The sequence below is a fragment of the Macrobrachium nipponense genome, chromosome 12 (genome assembly GCF_015104395.2).
Source record: "Macrobrachium nipponense isolate FS-2020 chromosome 12, ASM1510439v2, whole genome shotgun sequence".
Classification (NCBI taxonomy): domain Eukaryota; kingdom Metazoa; phylum Arthropoda; class Malacostraca; order Decapoda; family Palaemonidae; genus Macrobrachium; species Macrobrachium nipponense.
Genome location: NC_087205.1, coordinates 15,932,435 through 15,956,580, shown reverse-complemented (window position 1 = coordinate 15,956,580; position 24,146 = coordinate 15,932,435). Strand labels below are relative to the sequence as shown.

General features: G+C 37.2%; 1 protein-coding gene across 1 annotated transcript in view; it reads right to left on the bottom strand.

Annotated features, from left to right (window-relative positions):
* Positions 1–24,146, bottom strand: part of LOC135225073 (uncharacterized) — a 73,429-nt gene that overhangs the window by 8,578 nt on the left and 40,705 nt on the right. Inside the window, exons 5-9 of the mRNA XM_064264334.1 lie at positions 15,333–15,357; positions 14,544–14,610; positions 9,506–9,531; positions 9,164–9,260; positions 6,659–6,790 (exon numbers count right to left, since the gene is read on the bottom strand). Of these exons, the coding sequence (XP_064120404.1) occupies positions 6,659–6,790; positions 9,164–9,260; positions 9,506–9,531; positions 14,544–14,610; positions 15,333–15,357 (347 nt within the window). The remainder of the gene's footprint in view (positions 1–6,658; positions 6,791–9,163; positions 9,261–9,505; positions 9,532–14,543; positions 14,611–15,332; positions 15,358–24,146) is intronic.

Genomic DNA, 24,146 nt, shown 5'->3' with positions numbered 1-24,146 from the left:
TTAACCCTATTACGCCGAATGGACGTATTAAACGTCGAGTCAAAATGTCTCCCGTATGCCGAATGGACGTATCATATGTCGACTCAAAAAAGTTTTTTTAAAAATTCGCGGAAAAATACTTATAGGCCTACCAGCCAAAAACTTTAGAATCACGCGCCTTGGGGGATGCTGGGAGTTCACGGATCAAGGCATTGTTTTGTTTATAATTGCTACGCAGGCGCACAAGCGCGAATTTCTTTCTTATCGCACTAAAAAGTATCAGTGACACATCTCGGAAATTATTTCGTCACTTTGACATAATTTTTGCACCATTTTAAATTATCCTTTACATGAAGTATTATATATGAAAATGTGTGCAATTTCATGTAAAATACAACAATAAATGCCCATGATTGTAGCTTTTATCAGTTTTGAAATATTTTCATATAAATAACGATAAGTGCAAAAATTTCAACCTTCGGTCAACTTTGACTCTACCGAAATGGCCGAGAAAATTGTAAGCTAAAACTCTTATATTATAGTAATATTCAATCATTTGCCTTCATTTTGCAACAAATTGGATGTCTCTAGCACAATATTTCGATTTATGGTGAATTTATGAAAAAACTTTTTCCTTACGTTCGCACGGTAACTCTTCCGATAAATTTGTTCGTCTGATTGTCCTAATGTTTGCACCATTTTAAATTTGCCGTTACAAAAAGTTTTATATATGGAAATGTGCGCAATTTCATGCACAATACAACTAAAAACAACCCATGGTTGTAGCTTTTATCAGTTTTGAAATATTTTCATATAAATAACGTTGTGCAAAAATTTCAACTTTCGGTCAACTTTGACTCTACCGAAATGGTCGAAAAACGCAATTGTAAGCTAAAACTCTTATATTATAGTAATATTCAATCATTTACCTTCATTTTGCAATGACTTGGAAGTCTCTAGCACAATATTTTGATTTATGGTGAATTTATGAAAAAAAAAAAAAAAAAAAAAAAATTTTCCTTACGTCCGCGCGGTAACTTCCGAAAAAATCTGAATTTTTTTTGTGCGATTGTCGAAATGTTTGCACCATTTAAAATTAGCTGTTACATAAAGTTTCATATATGAAAATGTGCGCAATTTCATGTAGAATACAACTAAAAATGATTGAAGGTTGTAGCTTTTCTCTTTTTTTGAAATATTTGCATATAAATCACGATAAATAGAAAAAATAAACCACGTTCGGTCAAATTTGACTCTACCGAAATAGTTGAAAAACGCAATTGTAAGCTAAAACTCTTACGGCCAGGTAATATTCAGTCATTTATCTTCATTTTGAAACAAATCTGAAGTCTCTAGAACAATATTGTGATTTATGGTGAATTTTTGAAAAATATATTTACTTCCCTCCACGCGCCGATTCGCGGCCGCAAGTCTCCGAAATGCGTACATCGCATTATCCTAATATTTGCTCCTTTTCATATTAGCCGTTTTATAGTGTTTCATATATCAAAATGTGTGCAAATTCATGAATAATACAATAAAAAATAATTGAAGGTTGTAGCTTTTCCCATCTTCGAAATATGTGCATATAAAAAAATATATATATAAAAATTTCGACATTTGGTCAACTTTAACTCGTCCGAAGTGGTCGAAATCTGCAATTCTAATCTAAAACTCTTACAGTAACGTAATATTCAATCATTTGTCTTCATTTTCAAACAAATTGAAAGTGTCTAGAACAATATTTAGATTTACGGTGAATTTTTGAAAAAAACATTTTTTTACGTCCACGCGTTACGAATTCATACATCATTTTGTGATAATATTTTTCCGGTGTTGCTTTTATTGTTTTACAATGTATTATATATCACAATGATTGCAATTTAGTGTACAATACAACGGGAAAAAAAGGAACTCGTTAGCTTTGACTGTTTTTTGCACAACGTGATTTTAATACAATTATGTATGAATTTTTTTTTTTCGCTACCATATATTGCATTATTTACATATGATAATGATATTATTTTCCATTTCTGATAGTTGCATACTAAACTTCAGGCAATGACAAAAAAAGGAGCCAAAAATGAACTCTTAATCTTCAAAACTAAGCGCGCTGTGATTTTTTTAAAAAATTATTTTTTCCGCTTCCGTGCTCACTCCAAACCGAACCGGGCCCGGCACACGGGAGAGGTTTTGATTTTTAGGGCTTCGGCGTAAGAGGGTTAACAAAACAGTAAATAAAAGAACAAAGCTTTTCACAATAAAATTAAGCACAAATGATTAACAAAATTATTCGTCATTGTGGTGATACACAGCTAGGAATAATGAATGAATGATTTTAAGTTATCGTGCGTCATGGTATTGTTGAGGAGAGAAGAGACAGTAAAATCTTTACTATAATATGTACGTAAAAGCAGTGTCAATTTACATAAAAAATAAAATGTTATTTCACAAATTTAACTAATAAAATATGAAAACAATCAAATGCAATACAGAAAAAAAAAAAGAAGTCTTAATTGAGTTGGTGTTCGCTGCGCCGAGTGAGACGGTCTAGTTAAACAATATTAACAAAACAGTAAGTGAAAGAACAACGCTTTTCACGGTAAAATTTAGCACAAATTATCAACAAAATCATTCATCATTGCGGTGATACACAGCTAACTTGAGGTAGAGGGAGGGAGCGTTTATATTTTTTAGGAATAATGAATGAATGATTTTAAGTTATCGTGCGTTGTGGTATTGTTGAGGAGAGAAGAGACAGTAAAATATTTACTATAATATGTCTGTAAAAGCAATACCAATTTACATAAAAATAAAATGTTATTTCAAAATAAATTTAACATAATGATAAAACATGAAAACAAATGCAATACAGAAAGAAAAAGCTTTCTCAAGTCAGTGTTTGGTGCTCTGAGAGAGAGAGAGAGAGAGAGAGAGAGAAAGCTCTGCTTCCCATTGACTTATCAGCTGATCTGGAATGATTATTCGCCCATTTCTTTCACTTCCACTCGATCTGCCCAATTCACATTTATTTTTGTAAAATACCAATCTGGTGATAATTGCTTTTTACGATATTTTTACTACTGTAAAAGTAACTCGGCTCTGTAATAAACAAACTGGCGTCACTTTCAGATTCTGTATGCCTTCGATTGATTGTTTAAGCGGCTTCCTTGTGAAAATTTTTTATCTCTTTCCTTTTCTTGCATTCTCGACTTATTACTTGTTTGCAAAATCCTCATGTTTGTTTTAAATGTCTGCCGTTTGCCTACAGTAAGTTGATGTATTGTGGCATAATTAATCTCTTTTGTGCACTAAGATCCAAGTGTAATCAAGGTGATTACTCTCTCTCTCTCTCTCAGACACACTATCGATTCCTTTGATTATCTTTGTACCTAATATGTGAATAAAATTGATTTTGTTATCAACTTTTGCACACTGCAACCAATTCGGTTTGCTCAAAGGGTTCGTATCTCTCCTCCCTCCATCCCCCAGCCAGCCGGCCCCATTTTTACCACAGTTTGTAAATCATACACAGAAAAAATAAAATTTAGAAAATTTTACTTCAAATAACGTCCTGTTTCATTACTTTACACTCTTAATTTATGTTTGGACACATTAATAATAGAAAAAATTTTAAAAGGGGGACTTCTTGGGTTGGCTGGAACGAATTATCCTGATTCGCTTTATTTCTTATGGGGATATTTGTTTCATATTTCGAACAAATCGTACTTCGAACAGCCTTCTGGAACAGATATAGTTCGAAGTACGAGGTACTACTGTGTATATCTATATCTCTATATATCTATGTCTATATCTATATACATCAAGCTACAATGTCCTTTAATATCTAATTCGCTCTACCTCGGAATTAATATATTTTCATATATGCTTAACCAAAGGGGAATTTTTTCACGATAATAGATTTGCCTGGTCTTAACCAAAAGCTCTGATTCATAAAGGATTGCTGGCTGATAGTCAATATGCATGTAGGAAGCAGCTGGGTATCTGCGATGCTCTTTAGGCTTGACATGCCATTTGTAAGGAAACCTTGATAATTTTAGTGCTAGTTTCAATTTAGTAAATCAATAGGCATTTAGATATAAACTTCAGAATCTTGGAGTGGGTGGTTATGTTTTAGGATTACTACCTCAAGATTTCCTTACAGGCAAGCAGCAGTGAGTTGCTGTGGATGGGATCTTTAATGAACCAAGACTGTCTGGAGATCCACAGGGCAGTGTTCTTGGCCCACTGTTAATTTTAGTGTATACAAGTGACATGTTTGTTGGCCTGGAAAACAAGATTGTTCAGTATGGTGATGATGCAACACTTGTGGGTGTAGTAGTCTCCACTTTTGAGAAATGAGGCTGCCCTCAGCCTCAATCAATCGGGACATGAACCGGATCAGTGTAGTCAGTAGGGTATGAGGCTGAAATCCAGTACAGTGGACCCCTGTATCCGCATTCTCAAGATTTGTGGACTCTCATATTCGCGAGTTTCTCTTTGAACCATATCTACTTATTATTTGCGGGAAATTTGCAGTATTTTTCACTGAGAAATATTCACTGATTACTGTATTTTCTTATCAATTTCATGACTTGGAGATTTTGTGATAAAACTATTAAGTATTCAGGTATAAGCATTTTTAGAGGGTTCTTCTTGCGAACAAAACAGGCCGTTCTCAGCATTTATAGAGGGGTTCAAGTATTCATTTATTTAAGCTATTTGGGGGGGGGAGGGGTGTCTGGTATGTATCCCCACAAATACGGGGCATCCACTGTAAAACAAAAACACATGAAAAACAGATCTCATACAGATTTTCCAACCTATCCTCCCTTTCAGGTGGATGGAACTTTCGCTAAACTAGTCTGAAGCTTTAACTATTATTGGTGTAATTTTTGACACAACTAATTTTTGAGAAACATCTCAATGAAAGTTGCAGAAAATGCTGCATGAAAGTTTGATATTGTTCTTAAGGCCCTATATATATTTATAAAATCAATGCAACTTGTTTTAGGTCGTTTGTATTCCCTTTACTAGAATACTGTTCTCTAGTGTGTATGTGCTTCAGCCAGAGATTTATCTCTTAGATAGAGTGGTTTGTGGTGATAGGTTTCTGTTTCCTAATAGTGCAGTTATGACTTGGACCATTGACAGATGGTCGCATGTTTGCTGCTTTTTCACAAGTAATACAACAGAGATCTTTCACATTCACAATTGATCCCTGATCCCCCTTACCTGCCAAGAGGAACCAGATTCACTGAACATCAGCACAGTACACGTGCCTCGCTGTTGAACTTCTCAGTCCCAGAGGTCCTTTACTCCTCACACTGTTGGACTGTGGAACAGCCTCCCAAATGAAGTAGTGCAATTGGAACTTCAGAAGTTCAAGCGAAGGTGTGATACATTATTACCCTAATACTATTCTCCCTTTGCATTTTATTGTTTTTATCTATCTGTTAATTAATTTTTTCCCTTTTTTTAATAGGTGGGGCTTCTGTATTTCCCTACCCTGTCTTGCTTCAAACCATGGCTGGTTATTTGTCCTAAATTTGATTACCTTTCTATTTAAAATAGCCATTAGTATTTCATTTAACTTCTTTTAGGGATCAGGATCTAATATAGCATCTGAAATATTAACTGCCTAACAAGCTTCAATAATTAATTCCCAATTGGCTCTGAATTTCTACCAGACCATTTTCCCAATAGTGGAATTAGGAATATACTGATTGACAGATATGTCCATCTCAACAGAACGATGATCATAGTCAGAAGTCCCTATATATTCAAAGCCCTTGGACATCACACTTGGAACATCTGTAAAATGAAGTCTAATCTATCACCAGAAATGTGTGGGGGTTCCTCAATTAGCTAGACAAAATCAGAGGGTACACAGAACTCTAGAGCAGACCAACCATGTTAATCTGTGGAATTTGAATTTAGCCACTCAGTGTGCTTTGCATTACAGTCTTCACAAATAATAAATGAAGCTTTTGAATCCTCTGACTGAGCCATACTAAGTCTCTCCAAAAGACAGTCATATAGAATCATCGATATTTGGATTAAAGTAAACAGCAAACACATTAACATTGTAGAACTTACTGAAAATTTTAAAACAAAGAACTTTATGGCAACTAGGTACACTTCAAATTATTCTGATGATAAATAGATCGTCCAGACTTAAGAGCCATACCTTGAACATGTGGGATGTTACCACTATAATGAAAGTCAAAACCTTGGGATTAAAAACTCAACCTTTGACTTTTTAATACCTACAAGTCAGACAAAAGCAACAAATCATAGTTACAGGCACAGCTCTGAAGATCAAGAAATTTTTACCTTAAGCCATGAATATTTGACTAAAGTACTGTACAAGTTTTCTTGCTGTAATGAGTAACAGGCCCAAGGTTCAGCTCAATGTCTCATGAAAGAATTAAAAATTGACAACATAAAATCAGAATCAAAACTAATAAACTCATAACAATAGTAACATTGTAAAAATCAACAGAAAAATAAACAATACCAACATTATTTACATTATTATTTACAAAAATTCTGTTTTAAGTATAAATAAGCATCACCATGTGTCATCGAAAAAGTGCTTAAATAGAACCTCATCCAATTAGTTTGTTAAAGAAAGCTCATTAAAATTCACCTTAGCAATTTTACCCTAACAACTTACTAGCTTCTGTAACAAGGTTCCAGTTGCACCCCCTGATAGATTTGTTTTAGGCTTGTCTTCAACTTGGGGAACTTGGGCTGCTGCTGCTGCTGCTGCTCTGCTGCTGCTGGAGGAGGAGGTGGTGGTGTATTCCTTTAAAGAAAAAAGAATCTTAAAGCTTAGAAAAAACCAATTTGAAATACAGGCATGGTTCCACCAACTCAATTAATCTGCAAGAGCTATGGCACTGCAACAGAATTGGAAACAATATGTAAATTCATGTTTAAATGACAGAAAAGAAAACAGGCCCTAAACTTGAGTTGCAGAATAAAAGTTAAGGCTGACATACAGTTGTACTTGAGGTACTTTTGAGCTGAAGATACCACACTGCATAAGCCAAACAGTGACAACTATGGTCGGTCACTAACCACCCAAGTTGCTCAAGAGACACCCAAGATTTACTCTTTTCTTGTCACAATGTAAAATATTAAGGGTGCCATCCAGCTAATGCCATTTTTTAAGGACAGGACTTTGATATTCATACCAATTAATAAGGTGACTTGGGACATCTCCAAACCGCATATGAATTTTGCCTCTGACCTTCGGTTTTGTAATGCCAGTGCGATTTATCCCAAAAATAACCATTTTTCAAATTCTATCTCCTCCCTTGATACTTAATATTAAGACCTGGGATTACTACCATATATAAACTTGATGTAGACCATTATCGTTCTTGCAACTCTTATTAGAGTGAATTTTTCTTCTTTTGTATACAAGATGTTTTGCTTGTCTTTTCCTCTTTGGCATGATGAAAACCTTGCAAAAAAAAAAAAAAAAAAAAAAAAAAAAGAGAGAGAGAGAGAGACGTAAAAGCAAGCGAATGTCAGAGGTGAAACTTGAACCTGTACTCTCTTTCATGTTTCTGCTCATACTGAAGGGTGTAAAGCTAGTCTTCCGTCTTGTGACTCATGGAATCTCTACAGATGCCATTGCTCACAATTTGTTTGATAATAATTACCAAATTTACGATAAAAGAAGAAATACTGCATTTTCTTGTACAGATCAATGTTTTGGGCTTATCAAGTTACTTTTACTAATTACCCTGTAAGTAAGAGGAATTTTGACAAAATATTTCGTATACACATTCTCATTGGCATACGAAGCTCCATGAATTTTTTCAGGATTTTGCATTTTTTGCCGTATATTGGCTGGCTGGCGCCCTTAAACAGACTTCTAGAATAGTCTGTGCTTAATAACTGAAAAAAAACAAAGGAAAAAAGTAAGTTTTTAATTGATGAAAGCCACTGACCCTTTCCTTAAAAAGATGGTAGGTTATAAGATTCAAGGTAAAACAAAGGTTACAGAATTCTACAGGTTGCAAAAAATTAAATAAATGATCAAACTATTTATTTTGGAAACAGCAGATCTCATGAAACAAACATGAGAAAGAACTAGTATATATATAGTATGTACTGCATTTTATGGGAATAGGGACTAAATGGAACTGAGAAATAGGATACGACTGCCAACTAGCACCAGAAAGAAAAGAGCTCAAGTAATAACAAGACGCCATAAAGTGCATCAATTCTGGCACTTGGTCTTCAAGACCTAAATTTCATAATCAATCAATAAACTGCAATAATTGCATGTTTCAATCCTGTAAGGAAGAAATGCAATTGTAATATGAAAAATACTTATTTTAAGTGATATAAGCAGGGATTTTCATAATACAAATACTGGGTTTGCTTAAAAATTATAGTTTAACACAAACCCTTTATTATAATTATCCAGAATACTAATGAAGATAGAATTGGTTAAATTGATAAGCATCCAAAAACTGACTGAGAGTTGTAGGATCAATTAGATGTTATGAAAAGCAAACTGAACCACAGGTTCGAAAGTGACAAGGAGTCATATTCTTAAGGTTAAAACCTTGATCCAAGATATGCCTCAGAAATTTTGATTTTGTATACTATGCTACTATAGAATGTAGCAAAAGGAATAGCTCACCCATTATATACAATGTGGTTGTGAATATCTGGTAAAGTCTGTAACTTGCAGCCTGCTGTTCCAAATAATAAGAAGGCTAGGATGATGATAATGAATCTTCTGAGCCTAGAACCTCAAGTTAAACTTTGCATATTTAGTAAAAACTCCATCTGTACAACTCCTCAGCCAATGAAGTTTAATATCCTTTTCAGTAATTACTGCATAATTTTTTCTAGTTAAATGTAATTCCTCTTTTTCCCAATAAACAAATACAATAATTCACTTATTGAGCTCAAAAAAGCATCAACTACTCTAGAAAAGTTTAAATGCCTTCTAAAATTTCTGTTAATGCATGATCCTTAAACATTTTTGCAATAAATTACCACTAAAGAATTGTGGATAACTAACTTTGATTTTTAAAAATTCCAGTATCAGAAACAATATGCAACATATATGTAACTATGTAACCAAAGAAAATGACAAAAAACACCCATCCTAACAGTTCAAAGGAGACAAATGAAAGCTCAGCAATCTTACCACTGATTTGGTGGAACTGTTAACGGAGGTGGAAAAGAAACAGGATGCATCCCTGTAACTGATGGTGGTGGCTGGGTGTATAAACTTGGAATTCCTCCTGGGAAAATGGCAATATATATTAACTTTAATTTCACATACTTTTAAAATGGTATACCAAAAACAGCTGTTCAAATGAATTTTTTTTTTTTAATCAGAAAACGATAATGACTAACTTTTAATCTGAAAAGAGGACTATGAAATCTAAACAATACTTATAAAAATGCCTAAACCAGATCTTGAAACAACAAATCTATGCAAGTTGGAATGCAAATTTCACCTTAAATTCTACACGTAAATTCATACCTTGGTTAGTATCCTTGCCTCCCGTGCTGAAATTAAAATATTTACATCATTATGACAAGAATTCAATACATACTATTTCAGTTACACAGCATAAATGACAAAGGAATCTGAACATTCCCTAGTTTCTTCCAAGTACTGTAGTTTTCAAATTCAGTAATTAAAATTATATTAAAATCAGTTGAATTAAAATCAGGAAACCAATTTCAAAATATATTATACAAATTTCAACCATGCTTGACTGCAAATACTTCACTTACAAAAAAAAGGGCCTACTAATCTCTCATCCATTATATAAGATTGACATGAGCCCCTTCTAGTTTTTAAAAATTCTGAATAATTTCACTTTCCATGATTTTAATGTTGTAATTTGGTATCATTTCTTGCAGGATTCAAAATTTCAGCTCTTTGCACTTTTAACATAAATGAACGAGGAAAAAGTTGAACATTAACAAACTTATAATTTCTTAGAATACTAGATGTAGATATAAACGCCAAGGTTAAGGCACCACTACACTTTTAAAAGACATGTTTTCTATTTAAGCTGATTTATCAAATTCTAGAACTTGTAATTTGAATACAGGCAAGTCCCCGATTACTGGCGGTATCGGTTAACAGCATTTCAGTGCTACGGCACTTGGTTAACAATGTTGTTAACCAGATTTTCAGTGGTGCTAAGCAGTTTATTGGTGCCAGTAAGCAATTTATCGGCATCTGTAAGCGGTTTATTGGCGCTGATAACTGTTAACAGTGCCATTAAGTTGTTTAAACTTACGGCATTATAAATGCCATTTATTACCATAAAAAAGCACAGATACCAAATTTTTGGCCAATACCAACTTTCAATATCTGTTACTGTTATTTATGAGAATATATATTATTACTAAAATCATTCCTGTTCTCTAGTTATTTTATATTAAAGGTTCAAAAGGTGGGAGGCCATATAATAGGGTTATATAACCAATTTCAAAGGAATAAATTTTATTGAAAAAGAACATAAGGTATAACTATTTAGTGTTTAAGCCCTTTATTACCCAGATATAGTTTGGCTTATATTATGGCTATCATTAACCCTTAAACGCCGACTGGACGTATTTTACGTCGACATTTTTTGTCTCTCGGGTGCCGACTGGACGTATTTTACGTCGACATACAAAAGTTTTTTTAAAAATTCGCGGAAAAATACTTTTAGGCCTACCAGCCGAAAACTCTTGAATCACGCGCCTTGGGGGATGCTGGGAGTTCACGGATCAAGGTGTTGTTTTGTTTACAATCGTTACGCAGGCGCGCAAGCGCAAATTTCTTTCTTGCTGCACTAAAAAGTATCTGTGACACATCTCGGAAATTATTTTGTCATTTTGACATAATTTTTGTACCATTTTAAATTAGCCGTTACATGGAGTATTATATATGAAAATGTGTGCAGTTTTATGTAGAATACAACAAAAAAATACTCATGATTGTAGCTTTTATCAGTTTTGAGATATTTTCATATAAATAACGATAAGTGCCAAAATTTCAACCTTCAGTCAACTTTGACTCTACCGAAATGGTCGAAAAACGCAATTGTAAGCTAAAACTCTTATATTTTAGTAATATTCAATCATTTACCTTAATTTTGCAACTAATTGGAAGTCTCTAGCACAATATTTCGATTTATGGTGAATTTATGAAAAAACTTTTTCCTTACGTCCACGCGGTAACTCTTCCGAAAAAAATCATACATGCAATTGTGGTAATGTTTGCACCATTTTAAATTAGCCGTTACATAAAGTTTTATATATGAAAATGTGCGCAATTTCATGCACAATACAACTAAAATCAACGCATGGTTGTAGCTTTTATCAATTTTGAAATATTTTCATATAAAAAATGATAAGTGACAAATTTTCAACCTTTGGTCAACTTTGACTCTACCGAAATGGTCAAAAAACGTAATCGTAAGCTAAAACGCTTATATTCTAGTAATATTCAAGCATTTACCTTCATTTTGCAACAAATTGGAAGTCTCTAGCACAATATTTCGATTTATGGTGAATTTATGAAAAAAATAAAATTTTCTTTACGTCCGTGCGGTAACTCTTCCGAAAAAATCATACGTGCGATTGTGGTAATGTTTGCACCATTTTAAATTAGCCGTTACATAAAGTTTTATATATGAAAATGTGCGCAATTTCATGTAGAATACAACAAAAAATAATTGAAGGTTGTAGCTTTTCTCATTTTTGAAATATTTGCATATAAATCATGATAAAATAGAAAAAACCACGTTCGTTCAACTTTGACTCTACCGAAATGGTCGAAAAACGCAATTGTAAGCTAAAACTCTTACAGTCTAGTAATATTCAGTCATTTATCTTCATCTTGAAACAAATTCGAAGTCTCTAGCACAATATTTAAATTTATGGTGAACTTAAAAAAAAAACTTTCCTTCCCTCCGCACGCGGATTCTCTGCCACAAATCTCCGAAATGCGTACGTCCCATTCTCGGAATCTTTGCTCCGTTTCATATTAGGCATTTCATAGAGTTTTATATATGAAAATGTGCGCAATTTCATGTAGAATAAAACGAAAAATATTTGAAGGTTGTAGCTTTTCTTATTTCCGAAATAATTGCATATAAAAAATATATATATAAAAAATTTGACATTCGGTCAACTTTAACTCGTCAGATATGGTCGAAAACTGCATTTGTAAGCTAATATTCTTACAGTATAGTAATATTCAATCATTTGTCTTCATTTTGAAAGAAATTGGAAGTCTCTAGGACAATATTTAGATTTATGGTGAATTTTTGAAAAAAATATTTGTTTACGTCCACACGTTACGAATTCATGCATTATTTTGTGATAATATTTTCTCTGTGTTGCTTTTATCATTTTACAATGTGTTATATACCAAAATGATTGCAATTTAGTGAAAATTACAACGAAAAAAAAAGTAACTTGTTATCTTTAACCGTTTGGCGCACAGCGCGATTTGAATACAATTATATATGAAATTTCGTTTCTGCGCTATCATATATCGCATTATTTATATATGATAATGAAAATTTTTTTCATTTCTGATGGTTGCATACTAAACTTCAGCCAATTACAAATAAAAAAGGAGCCAAAAATGAACTCTTAATCTTGAAAACTAAGCGCTCTGTGATTTTTTGAAAAAAATATTTTTTCCGCTTCCGCGCTCACTCTGAAACACCTCCAGCACATGGGAGACATTTTTTTTTTTTTACCGCTTCGGCGTTTAAGGGTTAAAAGACTTTTAATTATTTAGGTATGTAGGGCTTACTCAAATTCATGGGGTGACAAGCAACCTAAAATCACTAATATATACTTTTATTCTAAGTTTTAATTTATATATTGGCTCAAAACAGTTAACAGACTCATTTATTTAGATTATGAAAGGTCCTGATAATAGAAGGGTTAATCCTTTGCCTCATTACAATACATAAATTGGTTCTATTAGTAATCCCTAGAAAAATGAGGAACTGGTACATAAAAAAAAAAAAAAATTACAAAAGTACCAGTTTGTTTCCGAGGTATAGATCAACAAAACATTCAACTCAAAAGACCTTCCACATAAAAGGCAGTGGTTTGTATCCCTGTAGAAACAATTACAGGTAATCCTAATTTAACGAGATGCGTACACTGTACTTGTTTTACGACAACTCGAAGTTATGACTGCATCATGAAGAGAGAGAAAACAAACAAAATGAAAATAAAAATATTGCCGAATGGTGGCCAAGAGAAAGGCTATTCAGTGCCGTTAAATCTAGCCTAGCCTAGGTTTTGAAAACCTTGAAAACTATGGCTAAAACAATAAATAAGGCTTTAATATACTTTGTAAAGAAAAGCTATACAGTTGAACCTCTTAAAACCGGTAATCTATGGTCTGGGAACTCCCGTGGTTCAGCTTGATTCAGCCGCCATTTGTTTGTTATGCGGCCAACAGGGTGGCGCCACGTATTGTTTACAACTTCAAGACAAGAAAAATTATGCCGCATCTCCTTCTTTATGAAAATAATTATTAGTAATGAAAAGAAAATGTGTGAATTCTTAATAATGAAAATAAAATGTGTGAAGTCAAATATGTTTTTTATATCAACTTGAAAATAAATATATTTATTAAAATATTCCACTTGAGAAGTCTTACCAAGTTAAACCTTTTATTCAAAACAATGAGACATCTGGCATGCACGAATTCCTTACTCTTATCATGCTTAAGACATATGTGATATAGTTTGATCATTCCTTTTATACAAATGTGTATTTACATATGTATTCGATATGTCACCCATGAGATCAGATGATACTAGAGATAAGAAGCAAGAAAATGTTTAACCCATTAACAAATAGTTTAGTGTTCACTTTCCTCATTAGATGGCGGTGTGCTTTGTTTACATTTTGATGGCAACATTCATTCATTATTTTTTACATCTCACTACCCTCTACATTCAAAATAAATGACGAAGAAACTAATAACGATAATTAAGGAATACTGCATTTCGGATATGAAAGGCACCAATAATAATGTGCAGATTCTGAGAAAAGTTTAGTACTCTATTGCCTTACTATTAGGATAACTAGGGAATGTAGGCTAAATATGTTGAATAAAGTACACTATTTTATAGATAATTATACACCATGAAGTTATAAAATGATGAAGTTAAAGTATACGAGTAATAAAATAAGAAGTGTTGGCAGAACTTAGCCAAGTAGTAGGCTATGTTGGGAACTAGTTCTGTGTATAATATATGACTGAAATTAATGCTATTAGTCAAAATAAAGAGAATAACACAATTAATGACGTGGTCGCTGGATTGGAACCCCATCATTAAACGAGGAGTACCTGTAGATATATCTACGTAAATTACAAATTCTGTTTGTGTTCTAAAATTATCATCAGCTACAAATTTAACTTTAAATGACAATAAATTACATGACTGTTAAATGAAACTATTTAAGTCTTACTGCACAAACTGTCAAGTGACTTGCAAAATGCTTAGAAAAAAAGGACAAAAATATGTACAGAACCTTACCTATTATTAGTGTCAGATTTCTTTTGGTCAGGTTCACCTTCTGCTTCTTTGAAGTTTTCTAGTCTCCCTTTATAGTAAAGTATGGAATAAACAAAAAACCTTGTATTATAAATAATAGCATATATTTTCAAGTTACTTCCTAAACATACATTAATTAAAAATAATAGCATTACTTTAATTAAAAACAATATCTATTATTTTCTTCACATATATTCAACAAAATTCATAGTCATTCTTCCCCAAAAGTGACCTTCAATCAATGTAACAGAGAACATGAATACTGATTTCTTTACCAGGTCGAGAAGATTCCTTCAAGAATAAGGGAATTTTTAATGACTAATGTATTTAAGAAATTTCTCATGGATATTAAGGGTTTTTCTAGCCAACAGCTGTAAAATACAACTGGTTTTACACATGTAATTCCACACAAAATTAAAACAACAAAGTTCTTGTCATATAAAAATTACTAAGACAAGATAGACATAGAATTGGTATCCTTTTTCCCTTGAGAGGGATACTTACAACCCACAAAGTTGGAGCATGGAAGTTACCCAATTACACTGATTCCTCTGAATCAAGAGGTATCCCATTATCCCTAAATAAGTAACTTTTGACAACCATTCACACACATGCTATGATACTACTAGATTAAAATCTGGGGGCTCATCATTACTCGATTACTATACAGAAGTCAGGACAAATGGTAGTAACGGATACGTTCCCTAGAGCTGCTTAAAAGGTAATTCTAACTAGAGTACAAAACGGTTTACCTTGACAAACTGTACTTACGTTTCTTCTCCCAAATATTCTTTTTCTGCAAATGAAACAAGAGCATTTAAGAATAACTTACATTTTGTAAATAAAATTAAAGAAAACAATTCCACAAAAATCACAATTTTTTGAAGTATTAAAAGTAATTTGTATTTTTCCTAAAGATACAAACCTGAGGCCCTTTACATCAGGAATTACTTGCTGCAAAGCTGGCAAAGGCCATTAAACTCTTGAAAAAGGTGGTTAAGGCAGTAGCTACCATCCAGTAGACGGGAATACCCGCCTCCCAAGATGTAAACATTCCAATTTGCCTTTCAGATTGAGAGGTGGCATAAGTCAGGCATAAATGTAATGTAAAGGACCCCAGGTTTGTATAGTTAGGAAAAATACAATTTACTTTAAAAAAATGATATTGTTATTGTACAATAAAGTTTCATACATACTTACCTGGCAGATATATACTTAGCTATAGACTGTCGTCCCCGACAGAAATTCAAATTTCGTGGCACACACTACAGGTAGGACAGGTGATCTACCGGCCTGCTGCTGGGTGGCAGGAATAGGAACCATTACCGTTCTTGAACCAGATTTTCTCTTCCACCTGTCTCCTGAGGGGAGGCTGGGTGGGCCATTCAATCGTATATATCTGCCAGGTAAGTATGTATGAAACTTTATTGTACAATAACAATATCATTTTCATACATTCAACTTCCCTGTCAGATATATACTTAGCTGATTGGCACCTTTGGCAGAGGGTAAGAGACAGCTAGTTACTGATTAGACAGGTAAACAACATATCTTGTAGGTAATAAAAGTTAATTAACAATACCCTGGTTCCTACCTGTTTAGGCGGAAGATTTCATAGCTGCTGCTTAGAAGTCTGCTTCGCCTCAAAAGCTTCAGCGAGGGTGTGACCTATGGCTGAGAACTCTTGAAAGGACTGTCAATGGGGTCTTATCCACTTACTCGACAGAACCTGATGGCAATTGTCACTGGGATCCTATCCACTTACATGACAATATACCTATGCCTATTGGCATACAAAGGAGTACAACACTGATCCAGATCACCCGATCCTAACCGTGGATTAGTATTTACGATTGAAAGGGGTTATCCCCAAACACCTTTCAAATAACCTAAAAACTCAACACCAAATTATTTTAAAATCACACTATACAAAATATAAGGATAAAAAACAAATTTAAGGATCAGTCTTATCTCCTTTACCCAGCACTGTATCCGCTGATACATACGGTCCCAAAGAGAAGCATTTCTCGTATGTTACTCTTACATCTCTTAAGTAATGTGAGGCAAACACCGAGTTGCACCTCCAATACGTGGCTGCTAAGATGTTCTTTATCGACATGTTCTTACTGAACGATAACGATGTAGCAACTGCACGTACCTCGTGTGCTTTAACCCTTAATGTCTTAAATGAATCACTATCACAACTCATGTGAGCTTCAGTTATTACATTTTTAACAAAAAAGGCTAATGCATTTTTTGACATTGGCCTTCTCGGGCCTTTAACAGCACACCAGAGGCTTTGATTGCAACCTTGCAACTGTTTCTTCTTTTGCAAGTAAAACTTCAATGCTCTAACAGGGCATAATACTCTTTCAATTTCATTTCCCACTAATTGAGAAAGCCCTTTTACTTCAAACGTTCTAGGCCAAGGTCTTGAGGGATTTTCGTTTTTCGCTAAAAACAAAGGCCTGAAAGACAATACTGCTGAGTCTCCCTTAAAACCCACTCTCGAGTCTAGAGCTTGCAACTCACTTACCCTTTTTGCAGTACCGAGAGCTATCAGGAAAATACATTTTCTTGTTACGTCTCTGAAAGACGCTTTATCAGGAGGCTCGAATCTCTCTGACATAAGATATCTGAGGACCACATCTAGGTTCCAACTAGGGGTGAGTGAAGTTCTTGATTTTGTCGTCTCAAATGATCTAATTAAATCATGAAGATCTTTGTCATTCTCTATGTTCAGGCCCCTATTCCTGAACACAGCAGATAACATGCTCTTATACCCTTTAATGGTTGACACTGCTAACTGAGATTCTTCCCGTAAATATAAAAGAAAATCAGCAATTTTGGTCACAGAGGTATCGGAGGAGGACAGCTTCTTCGCCTTGCACCATCTACGGAAAACTTCCCACTTCGACTGGTATATCCGCATGGTTGAGGACCTTCTTGCTTTCGCAATTGCTTTTGCAGCTTTGCGAGAAAAGCCTCTCGCTCTGACCAGTCTTTCGATAGTCGAAAGGCAGTCAGGGCGAGAGCGTGGATGTTTTGTGGTACCTCTCGAAGTGGGGTTGTTTGAGCAGATCTGTCCTTTCGGGAAGAGATCTGGGGAAGTCCACCATCCATTCCTGTACCTCTGTGAACCATTCTCTTGCAGGCCAATAGGGAGCGATCAACATCATCCTCAGTCCTTCCGAGGACACGAACTTCCTTATTACTTCCCCCAGAATCTTGAATGGGGGAAAAACATACGCATCTATGCCCGTCCAGTTCATGAGCATGGCATCGACTGACAGGGCTCTGGGATCGTCCCCCAACGAGCAAAAGTTCTCCATCCTTCTGGAGAGGAACGTTGCAAATAGGTCTACTTGAGACTTCCCCCAGAGACCATAGTTGCTGGCAGACTTGTGAATGAAGGGTCCATTCTGTTGGAAGGACCTGGTTCTTTCTGCTCAATCTGTCCGCCCTTATATTTCTCCCTCCTTGAACGAACCTCGTCAGGAGCACTATCTTTCGTTCCTCCGCCCAGAGCAACACATCCCTTGCCAGCTCGTAAAGGGAGAAAGTGTGTGTCCCCCCCCGGTTTCTGATATATGCCAGAGCCGTGGTGTTGTCCGAGTTGACCTGGACCACCACGCCTCTGACTTTGTGCTCGAAATGTCTCAGTGCCAAATGTACGGCTATGAGCTCTTTTGCGTTTATATGCCAGGTCTTCTGTTCTTCTTCTTCTGTCCAGATGCCTGACACCACCTTCGTCCCTAGTGTTGCTCCCCATCCCCTCTCCGAGGCGTCGGAGAACAACACTAGGTGAGGGTTCTGCAGAGACAAGGACACTCCCTCGTTCTTTCTTAGAGGTTCTAACCACCATCGCAAGTGGTATTTGATGCTTTCCTCTATGGGAAAGGTATCCGTCAGCTCTCCTGTCTTCCTGTTCCAACTTCTCCTTAGATGGAACTGCAAGGGTCTCATGTGCAGCCTCCCCAGAGAAACGAACTGCTCTAGCGACGAAAGGGTGCCCAGAAGACTGAGCCATTCCCTCGCTGAGCTTCGTTCTTTCTCCAGGAAGGCCGAGATCTTTTCCACCCCTTTCGCAATCCTTTCTTGGGATGGATATGCTCGAAAACCCCGAGAATCCATCCGAATCCCCAGATAGACGATGTTCTGGCTGGGGATCGTCTGAGACTTCCCGAGGTTCACGAGCAATCCGAGAGATCTGACTAATTCCAAAGTTATCTCCAAGTCCTCCAAACACTTGTTTTAACTGTGCTCTTATGAGCCAGTCGTCCAAGTAAAGCGATATTCTCACCCCCTTCAGATGTAGCCATCTTGCTACGTTCCTCATCAACGCCGTAAACACCTGAGGAGCTGCAGAGAGGCCGAAGCACAAAGCCCTGAATTGATAAATCCTTCCCTGCACCAGGAATCGAAGATATTTCCTCAACGAATGATGCAAGGGGACATGAAAGTAAGCATCCTGAAGGTCGAGGGAGACCATCCAATCTCCTGGATGGAGAGCAGTGAGGACCGAATTGGAGGTCTCCATGGAGAACTTTGTCTTCTCCACGAAGCGGTTCAATGCACTCACGTCCAGGACCGGCCTCCACCCTCCCCCGAGGCTTTTGGCACCAAAAAGAGGCGATTGTAAAAGCCCCGAGAGTGCGGATCCTGTACTCTCTCGATGGCCTCCTTCTCCAACATCTGCTGTACTAACCCGAGAAGGGCATCTCTTTTTACAGGGTCTTTGTACCTCGCTGACAGCTCCCTCGGTGTCGTCGTCAATGGAGGTCTGTTCCTGAAGGGGATGAGGTATCCTTTCTTGAGAACTTGTAGGGACCAAGCATCCACTTTTCTTGAAGCCCATGCTTCTGAAAATTTCAGAAGTCTAGCCCCTACTGGTGCTTGGAGGACTGGAACCTCATTTTGGATTCTTTCTCGGGACTCTGATAGAAGATCTTCCTCTTTTTTCCCCTCCTCTCTTCCTTGGGGCTTGGCTTGAAGTGCTGCCTCGAAAGGGCTGTTGGGCAGTTCTTGGCTCCCTCTTCGTGACAGGAACAGCTGGTCTAGGTTTCTTTGCAGATTGCACCAGCAAATCTTGTGTTGCCTTCTCAGTAAGAGTGTGGGAAATATCCCTCACTAACTGAGAAGGAAACAACTGCTTAGACAGAGGGGCGTATAAAAGAGAAGCCCTCTGTACTGGAGAGACTGCCTTAGTTAAAAAAAGAACTATAGACAGACCTCTTCTTCAGTACTCCTGCCCCGAAAAGGGATGCCACTTCAGCCGATCCATCCTGCACCGCCTTGTCCATACAGGCAAGCACACCATGCAAGACTTCTGGTTCTAAAAACTGAGGGTCTTGCGTCTTCTTGGCCAAAGCCCCAAGGGACCAGTCTAGGAAGTTAAAAACTTCCAAGACATGGAATATTCCCTTGAGGAGATAGTCCGTTTCAGATATTGTCCAGCTCGTTTTGGCCGATGGAAGAGCGTGTCTCCTTGCCGAGTCCACCAAGGTCGAGAAGTCCGCTTCAGCAGAGGAGGGAAGAGCAAGTCCCATTGATTCTCCCGTGTTGTACCAAATCCCTCTCCTTCCCGATAGCCTGGAAGAGGGACAGGTAAACACAGTCTTTCCCGCCTTCTCCTTGGTTTTAAGCCAATTTCCGAAAGACTGCAAAGCCCTCTTCATTGAGATGGTCGGTTGCATCTTCAAAAAAGAGGAAGACTTTGCAGTCTTCGTACTCGAAAATAAAGACCGAGGAGAAGGAGGTGCAGCAGGACTCAGAGACTCTCCAAATTCTTTTAATAAGAGGGCTGTCAAGGTCTTATAGTCTGAAAGACCTGCCCCCTTATTTTCTTCAGAGTCCGAGACATCTTCTAAATCGTGATGAGTTATATTTGGAGATGAGTGCGCAACTGGAGGAGGACTCCTCTCTCGGGAAGGTGAAGGGCTTGTAGTAACGCCGACTGCAACCTGACAAGGGCTACGGCCGTCTGTGCGACGTCTTGAGTCCCTGCCAGGCGAAGGGCGATGTTGCCCTTTGTCTTTGATTACACTAAGACCCTCCTGACAAGGACGACGGCCGCCTGTGCGACAACTCTCGTCCTTATCAGGAGAAGTCCTTGAATGTCTCTCCATTTTCTCAGAATCACGCCCCTCCTGACAGGGGCTACGGCCGCCTGTGCGACGTCTAGAGACCCTGTCAGGCGAAAACTGATCCTGAGAAAAATCCCAAAGAGGAGCCTCCAAGTCCGCCTCAAACTCCGATAATGCTTCTGATTCATAGCGCCTGAAGCCTGGTCCGTGTAGTTTGGATAAGTCCTTGCGCCTACTTGTCACTTGATGGATATTAGGCGCTTCAGGAGCGAGGCGCCTGAAATGAGATTCAGGCGCCCGACGCTTGGGAGTAGGCTCAGACTCTTTACGTCTAGAATCAGGCTCGCGCCTGGCTTCAGCCGCTTCAGGCGCTTCAAGCTTTGATTCAGGCGCCCCAGGCGCTTTTCGCCTCATTTCAGGTGCCCTAAGCGCTTTTTGTCTCGCTTCAGGCGCCTCAGGCGCTTTGCGTTTGATTTCAGGAGTCTCAGGCGCTTTGCGTCTGATTTCAGAAGTTTCAGAAGCTTTGCGCCTCGATCCAGGCGCCTCAGGCGCTTTTCTTCTAGTCAAGTTTCAGGCTCTTCTAGCCATCCCTGAAAATCCTCTTGCCTTGTAGGCACTTTGCGCCTGACAGGAGCCTGGAGTCTGGCAGATGCCAGGCTCCTGGCAGGCGCCTCGTCCGAGCTCTCAGAGAGTTCCATAGGACGGGATCTTTTAATTGGAAGGAATTCATCCTTTCTTCTAGGAGGGTCCTTCTTAAGAACTCCTACTAATGAAGATATTTGCCTTTGCATTTGCTCCAAAATCTTCGTAGCTGCGTCCTCTTTTTCTAATTCCGATGAAGGAGAAGGAACTTCCGAAAATACCTCCTTTCTCTTCTTTTCCGGAGGATATTCTTCCGGAAATTTTTCCGGGCTAGAGTCAAATACTGGAGACTTCCAAGATCTCTTCGAAGGTCTCGATAATCTGTCAGAACTCCATCCTTTCTTTGAAGACGAATCAGAAGAAGAAAAGCACTGTTTCAGGACATCTTTCCAACGACTATCCTTGGCAGTCTGGGACGCAACTACAGAATCTGCCGAGGGGACGCCTGACCGGTGGGGATTCTCTGAAACCTCCCTGCGGCTTTCGACATTTCTTCTCCTCTGGGCTTGGGAGCTTGAAAGAGGTCTAGACCTGGGAGCGAGACAGAGCCGATCAGACGCACCCTCCACTTCACTGGGAACACTTTCACTATGCTTACCTTTTAATTCTTTTAGTTTACGCTCCATTTCCAAAAGCGAAGCTTTCAGACTTGCAATTTCCGATGTTGAACTTGCAGAATCGGATAATTGAGAAGGTAAAGCTGTATGGGAGGAAACAATTGGATTAGAGATAGGCAATCGCCCGCTAACTGGCTCGTTAGAGACCGACCTACTCACACTCTTGGAAGAGGCTTTTCTAGCCCTATCCCTTTCCAACTTTCTCAAATAGGATTCAAGCATCTTCCATTCCTCCTCATTTGAATCCTTGCATACATTCCCTCTTCAATTCTTACAAGTGGTGTGAGGATCTACCGAAGCTTTCGGTAGTCTCACATAACAACTCTCATTCACACACACTCTGAACGAAATCAAAACGTCAGACATTATGAGAAAAATCCAAATCCGAAATAAAAACAGTCCACAATAGCGTATGCCAAACCAGAGATCCAATACGTCACCAAATAGCAGTCCAAAAGATCAACGGCGTAATGAAATTCGAAAGTCAAAGTCAGGAGGAACTAGCAAACGATGTTACCAGCCCCAGCGACAGAGAAAATCTGGTTCAAGAACGATAATGGTTCCTATTCCTGCCACCCAGCGGCAGGCCGGTAGATCACCTGACCTACCTGTAGTGTGTGCCGCGAAATTTGAATTTCTGTCGGGGACGACGGAGTCTATAGCTAAGTATATATCTGACAGGGAAGTTGAATGTATGAAATTGTGATTTGCTTCTACATGATATACAAACCATCGGTCCTTTACATTAGGAAGACACTGGTTGGAGGGTGGAATCTGAGTCTCAGAAATGACTGGAGTTCTTCACAACTGGGATACTCCTGGTCGACAGAGCGAGGAGTACCATGCCTCTGACATTTTGATCGGAGTATAAGAAGTGCAAAATCAATTGTCAGAAGTCTGGACCTTTTCAAATGAATGAAGAATTGTAATTCATACAAAAATAGGTTAGGAAGAATCTTAAGGGGGCCAGCTGGCTAATCCCATTTTTTAAGGACAGGACTTTGATATTCATACCACTTAATAAGGTGACTTGGGACATCTCCAAACCGCATATGATTTTTGCCTCTGACCTTCGGTTTTGTGACGCCAGAGCGATTCATCCCGAAAATAACCATTTTTCAAATTCTATCTCCTCCCTTGATATTTAATATTAAGACCTATGATTACTACCATATATAGACCTGATGTAGACCTCCAATTGAACGAGGAGTTTTTTTCTAAAAGTAATTTTTTTGCTAGATATGAATTTTTTAATATGGTAAAAAAATAAACCCTATAAATTTGGAGAAAAAAATTTATAAAAAAAAGACTAAACAAAAATTGGAAAAAAGGGCTTCATTTGATTGTTCTATAATGTCTTATATACCAAATTCCAATGTTATAGCTTTAAAACTAAGTGAGAAGATAGATTTTGAAGGTCAATAAGTATAGTTTTGAGATTCGGGCGTTCAAAGTTTTCCTTCGTATTTCTATAAAGACAATGTTAATAAATAATGATTATTATGAATGTATATTTTTTTTTGAGTATTAATAAACCAAAACTATTTTATTTATCATAATTTAATCATAAATGATGATCCCTTTTCTCATATATCGTAGCCTGGGGGACTGCTTGAGGCAAGATGGGACACTCCTTCCTATGCAACTCTCTCTCTCCCCTTCACTAACTCGGCTTATTACAGCGAATTTTCTTCTTCTGTATGTTAGCGAGATGTTTTCCTTGTATTTTCCTCTTTGGCATAATGAAATTCTTGCCGAAACAAAGATAAACAAACGTAAATGCAAGAGAATGTCAGAGGTGAAACTCGAAGGTGTACTCTCTTTTTACAAAGACAATTTAATAAATCATGATTATTATGAATTTCATATTCCATTTTGCACATTAAAAAACCAAAACTATGTTATTTATCATAAATGAAGATCTCTTTGCTCAAAGATTGTAGCCTTGGGCACAGTGTGACGTGTGCTGTCAGGCAAGACGGAGGCGTTACTACGCAACCCTCCCCTCTCTCTTCACTAACTATGCGTATATTATGATAGTATTCAGAAATAATACTTGAGCGATTTTTCTTCGTCTGTATGTTAGCGAGATGTTTTCCTTGTCTTTTCCTCATTGGCATGATGAAATTCTTGCCGAAACATACATAAACATACGTAAATGCAAGTGAATGTCAGAGGTGAAATCGAACGTGTAGACTAGTTGAAGTTTGTGCTCGTACTGGATCATGGTTGGACTTGGT